Raw genomic sequence first — 9,144 nt, forward strand, 5'->3', positions numbered from 1 at the left:
TGAAGCAAGGACGTGTGTTTCAGGCCCCCTGCCGTAGCTGGCTGTTTCTCGCTCCTTCTCACAACCAGCAGCCGTTCCGGAAAAAGCAAGTGGGTGAGTCCTTGGTGCTTTGGCCTGTGTGCGAGCAGTGGCCTTCTCCTTTCCCCAGAGCAAAGCACTCAGGTCATCTTCTTTGGAGCTGTCTGCAGGACATGCGGAGAGGTGCCCCATGAAATCTCTGCCAGCCAATCCCACTGCGGGTGGAGCTTCAAGAGTGGCAATAACAAATAGTGCCAGTCTGGCTGTTCTCAGCCACCAGATTCAAGCCACTCAGCTTAGGACTTCAGCCCGCTTTACAGGGAAGGAAATGGAGGCATCAAGCTTAGTCGCTTCACATCGTCAGGGCTTCTCAGCACTTCTTCAAATCAGGCCTGAAAGCAAGCACCAGCCATACCCGCCGTGTCCCACCCATGCCCTGTCCCGGGGTTAATCAATAGGCGGCCCTCAGGCCAAATCCAGGCCGCCAGCTGCTTTTGAACGGACCCCGAAATCTTGTTATTTACATAGTATTGTTACTGCGGTGTGAAAAATGTTTCTCTGGAGTCTGGACCTTGGCCGAGAAATGTGGAGCTTGACAAAAAATAACTGACTACCCCATTCCCTCTCCACTGACCCACACTGGGAATTTGCTGAAGGGTAGCTCATTCTGGAACATGATAGTCAGGAACTAAAATCCGTGAGGATCAATTGTTGAAAAGATTCTTTTCAAAATGTATTATAACTGAAGGCAGCTTGGGGAAAACCTGCCTCTACGTGGAAATAGCTGCATTCCCCTCAGACTGACATAGTTTTTGTAAGTCACTTTTAAGGGAGGAGTGATCTTGCCTCTTCTGTATACAGCATACAGGCCCAGTTCTGTCCTCCTCAGTGCCCAGCCCAGTCATGTGTGGCTCTGAATTTAGCAGCAAGCATATCTCAAATGGAAAGCTTGGCTGTGATCCCTAATCATTCCCTGTATCAGTGCCTCTGGGTCTGGACACCACACTGCAATTTGACCATGCTGAAAGGAGGTAAGATGTTGTCACCCATTTAACTCCTAACCTCTTGTGGTGCGAGATGTCACAGTACAGCCACAGCAATGACCCACACTGTCTGTGTTTGCAAGGCTTGGTATGCTGGCCTTCACCTGGCCAGAGCTGACATGACTCTGTGGCATGTATACCTCACACCCACATATGGACCAGCCACTGTTACCAGAGGCCAGGCTTGCTATGACTGAAGTGCTTGTGGAAAGGGCTGAATTAGCAACTGTTTATCTACAAAACAAGTGCCTTGTGGGCAGTGGCCCAGCAAACTGTCCCACCAATGTGCCTCCACCCTGACCTGGGGAGACCATACCTGTTGGGAGGAGGGTACTTTATACCCATCATCCCTTCCTGCTGCCATGTCCACTCCATGCCAGCTGCGGTCATGGCCTATCTCCTGGGGACACTAGGATCTGGACTGGAGCCACCAACTCATCACAAAGCCCAGGGAATGGCCAGCAGACGGTAACAGCTTTGTGTCTCTGTGCTGCCCTGGGCCGGATGGCGGCTGGTGCCCCGAAGGGACCTGGTGAGCCTCTCTAGGGATGGTTCTAATGACCCATCTGTGTGCTTGCTCCCTATCACAGTGCTCTGGACTGGGAGTTCTTTTCAGTGGGAGAAGATTATTTTCTGGTGGTAGCAAACTCCTTTGACGGATTCACCTTCTCTGTGAACAGTATTATATACAGGTAACTATGCCCGAATGGTGCTACCCCATCTTAGAGCCACAGGCAGTTGGAGAGGCACCGTCAATTGTCTGCAGTCAAGGGCCAGAGGAAATGCAGACAGAGACAGCTCAGAAGGCTCGAGTGATTCACTTCGTCCCTTCACCCTGCTCTGCCTCCTCAGGATCTGGGCTGCTCTGCATGGGGCCAGGTGGCCCAGAAGCAGAGCAAGCAAGAAATGTACAGGGGAGGTTATTCCACCCTCTTCTTCTACTCTTGCTACCTGATTGCAGATCCATACCTCTGAATGGGCCCTAGTGCAAAGCGAGCGTCTTTCTAACCCATGCAGAACTGGGCCATTTCAGCCAAAAGCAGCAAAAGAAGGCAGTGGGCCTGAAGGAGGAGTCAGGGAGAGAAGGAGTGAGACTGCGCCTTCCACTGCTCTCTGGTGGCCAATGGATGTGTTGGGTTCAGTGCCCACAGGCAGTGACTAGAGGGGGGACCATGCAGAGGCCTTTCCCCTCAGGCTTTTCCTGCTGGATGCAGAGCTGGTAACATGCACCCGAGCGAGCGTCCTGCAGGCCTCTGTCGGGCTGGGGACCAGTGCTGTGTGGGCAGTAGCCCCGCGAGCTCTGCGTGCTGCCCCCCTGCAATCCTGACTGGGAGGTGCTACCACCAGGGTGAGAGTCTCCATGGCTGGGCTGCCGGTTGACCTTTGCTGAGCCTGCCCACCTGCTCTCAGTGACCTGTGGGGTGGTGCTGACCCTGGTCACTAGGGCCTGGACTGAGGCCACCAAATCCATTTCATGTAGGCCACCCCACCCAGCCATCAGGTGACCATTCTAGGCCACTACTGGGCAATTTTTCAACCATCAGCCTAGAGGGAAAAGGTTCAGTATTTCATGACCAGTCACCAGTGCCTCATCGTCTGGAGGGGGGCAGAGGTATGAAGCTGTTCAGACTGGGAATGAATCCGGTGTCTGCTTCTGCACAAAACATCCCTGACAGGAGAGGTCTAACACAGCACCAAGCCTCGAGCAGCAGGATCTTCCTCTAGTTCTGTTCCAGTCACAGCCCTTCCAGATAAGGAAGCATGCAATGGAGTAATGGGGGCTGGGAGGGGCCAATGCATCTTTGTGGGACAGCGTTTCTGTCAGTTTGAACTAGCAAGGGTCTGTCTACGCTGCACTCAGAGGTGTGACTGCAGCACGCTCGGACATACCTGAGCTAGCTTTGGTCTAGCTAGCTCGGCCCATGCTGCAGCAGCTTCACTGCTGCTGTTATTGGAGCTAGCTAGGTCAGAGCTAGCTTGGGTGCTTCTACACCTGCTGCAGTCCCACCGCTGACTGCAGCGTAGACAGCCCTTCAGAGTCACTAGCGTGGGGAGGTGCCCAGTGGAGATGCAAGCCCATGCTATGGGTATTAACGCTATCCTCTGCGCTGCAGGTGGCAAGGGTATGAAGGCTTCGTAGCGGTTCATCGTCTTCCGACGTTTGGCTGTCGAGACTGGGAAGCGTTTCACACAACAGCGGGCTCCTACCTCATCTACTCCAGTGCCAGGGAACCACTCTCCAAGGTGCTGAAGCTGAAAACCATCTGATCAGATATTCAGTGATGTCTGTTTACTGCCAGGAGCGGGACAAACCCAGGCAAAGAGGTGACTTGTCCGGCTCTGCCCAGGCTAGAATTATCCCCCTGCAGGAAATACGCCAACTCAGGAATGCTGGGAAAGTCTGAAGCCTCAGTGCCAAATCCCTGGGGTTGGTTGAGCTGTGCTCTGCGCAGGACCTGGACAGATCGGGGAAAGTGGTTCTATGGCACCTATCCCATTCCTTCATCCAGGAGCTGGCCGGGGCACCATGCGAGCCCAGCTATGGCTTGAGCTAGATGGCGGCCGTCAGGCTGGTGCTATTCTGAGCTCCACGGATAACATGCAGCAGGGGAGATGGTCCGAGGGCACAGTCTAGTCCTACATTCAAACCCATCCTAGGCAGCCATCCTCTAGCTCACTCTGCAGTAGACCCCAGCGGGTGAGAACACCAGCTCTGAGGAGTGTCCAGCCTCCATTGGATTGGTCTGATGCACGAGCCTTGCATGGTTATGTCCTCCAATAACGCTGCCCATGTCCTCCAAGGTGTATTGATTCTTGTTTCCATGCCCACCTGCCTGTAATGCTGAGGAGGCGTGCAGTGTCTGTCTAACCTCCTCCCATTACTGTAGTTGTTTCCAGTTATTCCCTGTACGTGATGGGTTCATCTTGCAGAAATCAATAGGTATATTTTACAACCACGCTGAGTAGATGGAGATGTGATGATTTATCACCTATAATGATAGAGGCAGCGGTGACAGTTCCACAGTTACGGCTGCACTGCGATTTGCACTTAGAGGGATTTTAGTCATTAGAGTAGCAGGTCAGATCCTCAGATGGTGGAAATCACTCTCACGCCATTGGGCCCTCGCCCCCCAATCTGGCAAAGTCATTTTCCCATGGAAGTGTCTGTTTAATTGTTTTAGTAAGAGATTCAGTCAGTCACAGAGGGAATGTTGCAAAATGCTCCAGTTGCAATTTTGTCCTGTTTCGCTCATCCTTCTTTGAGGTCCTCTGCTTAGAATCATAGAAGATTAGGGTTGGAAGAGACCTCAGGAGGTCATCTAGTCCAACCCCCTGCTCAAAGCAGGACCAATCCCCAATTAAATCATCCCAGCCAAGGCTTTGTCAAGCTGCGCCTTAAAAACCGCTAAGGAGGGAGATTCCACCACCTCCCTAGGTAACCCATTCCAGTGCTTCACCACCCTTCTAGTGAAATAGTGGCTCCTAATATCCAACCTAAACCTCCCCCACTGCAACTTGAGACCATTGCTCCTTGTTCTGTCATCTGCCACCACTGAGAACAGCCTAGCTCCATCCTCTTTGGAACTCCCCTTCAGGTAGTTGAAGGCTGCTATCAAATCCCCCCTCACTCTTCTCTTCTGCAGACTAAATAACCCCAGTTCCCTCAGCCTCTCCTCATAAGACATGTGCCCCAGCCCCCTAATCATTTTCGTTGCCCTCCGCTGGACTCTCTCCAATTTGTCCACATCCCTTCTGTAGTGGGGGGACCAAAACTGGGCACAGTACTCCAGGTGTGGCCTCACCAGTGCCAAATAGAGGGGAATAATCACTTCCCTCAATCTGCTGCCAACGCTCCTACTAATACAGCCCAATATGCCCTTGGCCTCCTTGCCAACAACTGCTGACTCATATCCAGCTTCTCGTAATCCCCAGGTCCTTTTCTGCAGAACTGCTGCTTAGCCAGTCGGTCCCCAGCCTGTAGTGATGCATGGGATTCTTTCTTCCTAAGTGCAGGACTCTGCACTTGTCCTTGTTGAACCTCATCAGATTTCTTTTGGCCCAATCCTCCAATTTGTCTAGGTCATGCTGGACGCTATCCCTACTCTCCAGCATATCTACCTCTCCCCCCAGCTTAGTGTCATCTGCGAATTTGCTGCGGATGCAATTAATCCCATCATCCAGATCATTAATAAAGATGTTTAACCAAACCGGTCCCAGGATCAACCCCTGGGACACTCTGCTTGATACCGGCTGCCAACTAGACATCGAGCTGTTGATCATTATCCATTGAGCCAGACAATCTAGCCAGCTTTCTGTCCACCTTATAGTCCATTCATCCAATCCATACTTTTTTAACTTGCTGGCAAGAATACTATGGGAGACCATATCAAAAGGTTTGCTAAAGTCAAGATATATCATGTCCACTGCTTTCCCCATATCCACAGAGCCCGTTATCTTATCATAGAAGGTAATCAGGTTGGTCAGGCATGACTTGCCTTTGGTGAATCCATGTTGACTGTTCCTGATCACCTTCCTCTCCTTCAAGTGCTTCAAAATGGATTCCTTGAGGTCCTGCTCCATGATTTTGCCGGGGACTGAAGTGAGGCTGACAGGTCTGTAGTTCCCCGGGTTCTCTTTCTTACCTTTTTAAAATATGGGCACTATACTTACCTTTTACCAATCGTCTGGGACCTCCCGGACTTAACCAACCAGAGGTCTACCAATCCATAGGCTCAGAGACAGAGCCCCCTTTGAACGCTGAGCATGCACGGAGTTATCGCCATTATTAATCACAGCCCCAGCCTGCCCACCCTGGCTCCCCGCGTGCACCAACCAGCAGCTCTGGGAGGCTGAGCACTGGGAAAGGGGACATGCGGGTGGCAGGGGCATGTGAGGAGAGCATGGGGAGACAATTGGGGTGTGAGCTAGAGGGGAAAGAAGCTGCACTCCAATGAGCCACCCCCGGGCATTGGCACTAGGTGCTCTGAAACAGCCGGCCCGTTTCCTCCAGGGGGGCTGCATGGAACCACTTGGGGATGATTTGGGAAGAAGCCCTGTATGAACATAAGATCAATGTACTCCCCCACATTGGAGAGTGCTTCTGGGGGAGCCCCAGCATGCTCCGGGGGGATTCCCCTAGAGAGATGGGAGCACCAACTACAGAGATTCTGATGAAGGAGTCCTGACGAGGGGACAAATACTGCAGAAAAGATGGGGCAAGATTAAATAAGAAGGGCCCCCCCAGACCGCTAGTGCACGGGCAGAAGGGGCTGTGCTGGCCCCAGGGCCCCTAGTGCATGAGCAGAAGGGGCTGAGCCAGCTCCTGGGTCTCCAGTGCACAGGCAGAAGGCAACAGACAAAGACTGAGGAAAAACCCATTTGTGCTTCACAGCCAAACCCAGCCTTCCCCTTAGCTGCCCGCTTTGGAATCTAAACTGGAGCATGTATTTCACACTGTTGGGGCACAGTGGGGAGGTGAACGTGGCTTTCAGCTCAGAGACCCTGCCCTGGCCTCGCTCACATCACAAGTACAAACACTTCTCCTGTGGCCCCAGCCAGCACCCAGCACCCCCAGACTGCAGGGCTATTTCAGCTGGCTGAGGCTGGGGGGCTCTTGGCAGGGTTACGTCTGGGCAGCCAGCGCAGCAGCTGCCTGCACGTGGCCCGACAGTCTCACAACTCCTCGTCCTGCCTGCAGCACTCGGCCTTTAGCACGCAGCCGATCATGGCTGTGGGAAATGGCACTGAGCGAATGAACTTTGACTAGACCAGCTCTCGGCTCCAGACCTCTCCTGTCCCAGCTGCCTGGCCCGCTCCAGAACAGCTGTAATACCCATCCCACCCAGAGTGCGGAGTGTGTAAAACAAGTGATAGGACCACTGCTGCTGGTTGCTCTGCTAGAGCCGGGAAACCATGCCCATCTTCGCTAGGGCCCCACTGCCAAATGTCTACATTGCCTTCACGCGCTGCCACGTGATTCCACGTCCACTAAAACAGGTCCCACCCCCAATCCCTTTCCATTTCCCCTTCATACGCCCCCAACCCAGCCAGCGGCTGGTTCCCCCCTCTCCTGCCTAGACCTGGGCTACGCTTAGAAATAAGCCACAGCGCTCAGGGCAGTGAAACGTGGTGTGCGGTAGTTACGGTGACCTAGCCGCTGGTGTAGACACAGCTCAGTTGACGGAAGGATTCTTCCATTGACCTAGTTACCGCGTCCCGGAGAGGTGGAGTAACTGCATGGCTGGGGATAGGACAAGTCTAGGGTGCTATAACAGCACAGCTGCAGCACCATAGCTGTGCTGAGAGGCTCTAGTGTAGACATGGCCTTAGACTATAATCCTACCCTGTCCTCTTCCCAGGGGTCGGACAGCCACTGACAGAGCTGGGATATCTCCCCAGTCTGCGCCTTTGAATTCTTCTCTGCCTGGAAACTCCAGTCTCCTAAGGGTTACCACGTGAGGAGAGGGATTGCTCCGGTTCAGTTCCTGAGCTGTGTCCCTCCCTCAACTATGTCCGTATCGCCTGGGAAAGGGAGGAGAGCAGAGATGGCCAGGGTGGAGTCCAGGACATTGGGAGAGGCTGGCTGCCACAGGCTGTGTCACCGAGTGGCTGAGTCAGGCTTTCCTAAGCAGTAATGTCTGGTTTAGAGCAGTGTTTTCCAGCCAGCTGAAGAGGAGAACATTTCGAATGCTCCAGCTGAGAAAGGCCTGTCCTAAAAAACGTGCTGTTCACTGTGCCCATCGCCCGCTGCTCTCCACAGCACACTCCCCGTGCGTCCTTCCCCCACCTCCAATTACCATCCGAGAACAACTCGTGCAGCCATTTCAACTGGCGCCAAAGCTCAGTGCCCTGGTTATATTTCATCTTCCCTTCCCAACCCTGATAAATGGGCAGACTGTATTTTACAATCCTGCCACGGGGACGAGACAATTAAATTAGCAGATGCAAATCGAATCCAAGGGAACGGTTTGGGTTCGGCTCACCAGAAAAGCCTGACATTTTTGCCTTGCTCAGACAGTAAAAAAAAGCTCAGACATGTTTTTCCTTAGTTTTCCATTGGTTATTTTCCCACCTCCTGGGTCGTAGCACCGCATGGGGCTATTTCATTGCTACATGTAAACTACGACTGTGATAAATGGCTATGTCTGCAACTAGCAATTTGTCTGACTCCAGGTTTTAGATGTCTATTGCAATTAGACGCTGTGGGTCCTGAAGATGGGTTGCCCAGAATGTGCACTAGCTAAATTGTTATCGAGGCAGGGGTATAACAAGGTGGGAGGTGGGGTAGAGGGCTGAGGTCCCCTCCTTGGCCCCTGACCAGAGCTGGAAATTTGGCCAGCCACTCGGGGCAGCTGGACCAAAATTGAGTGGCATGGCAACCCCCCTCATATCTGATTCCCACACCCCTCTTTGCAGTCCTGGCACCTGTGGCCTTGCCCAGGGCCTGGGGAGAAGAGGGGCAGGGGGCCTCAGGACCCCCCAGCCCCGGGAGCGGTAGGTCCAGCTTTTGGTGCTTCCTGGGGAAGCAGAGGTGCAGAAGGTGCCTGGCTCCCAGAACTGCCTGGCTGCTGTTGGGGGTGGCACTCTTCAGGCAGACCGCCTCCCTTGCACTCAGGTCTGGGCATGGCACAGGTCTGGATGCAGGGTGGAGCTCAGAGCTGGGTGTGGGGCAGCAGGAGGGGAGTGGTTTTGGCTCTGAGGGCAGGGGGAGAGTCCCGGTCAGGGTGCGAGGACAGCAGGGGGTGAGGCAAGGGTCTGGGGGAGAGAGTGGGGCAAGAGCTGGGCCATGGCAGGGGAGGGAGAGTCCTGGGCCCGCTCTGCAGGAGCCTTCTGGTCGCACCCCTGTCCAGAATCTATATGGGATGATGTGGGATAGACTCATAGAATATCAGGGTTGGAAGGGACCTCAGGAGGTCATCTAGTCCAACCCCCTGCTCAAAGCAGGACCCATCCCCAATTTTTGCCCCAGATCCCTAAATGGCCCCCTCAAGGATTGAACTCACAACCCTGGGTTTAGCAGGCCAATGCTCAAACCACTGAGCTATCCTTCCCCAGAACCTCAAGCCCTCCCCTGAACTGCAGC

General features: G+C 53.7%; 1 protein-coding gene across 1 annotated transcript in view; it reads left to right on the top strand.

The window, feature by feature from the left end:
* Positions 1-8,193, top strand: part of TSPEAR (thrombospondin type laminin G domain and EAR repeats) — an 88,785-nt gene extending 80,592 nt beyond the window's left edge. Inside the window, exons 11-12 of the mRNA XM_084639334.1 lie at positions 1,652-1,753; positions 3,176-8,193. Of these exons, the coding sequence (XP_084495460.1) occupies positions 1,652-1,753; positions 3,176-3,329 (256 nt within the window). The 3' untranslated portion in view covers positions 3,330-8,193. The remainder of the gene's footprint in view (positions 1-1,651; positions 1,754-3,175) is intronic.
* Positions 8,194-9,144: the final 951 nt, after the last annotated feature.

This window comes from Lepidochelys olivacea (genome assembly GCF_965140295.1).
Source record: "Lepidochelys olivacea isolate rLepOli2 genome assembly, chromosome: 9".
Classification (NCBI taxonomy): Eukaryota; Metazoa; Chordata; order Testudines; family Cheloniidae; genus Lepidochelys; species Lepidochelys olivacea.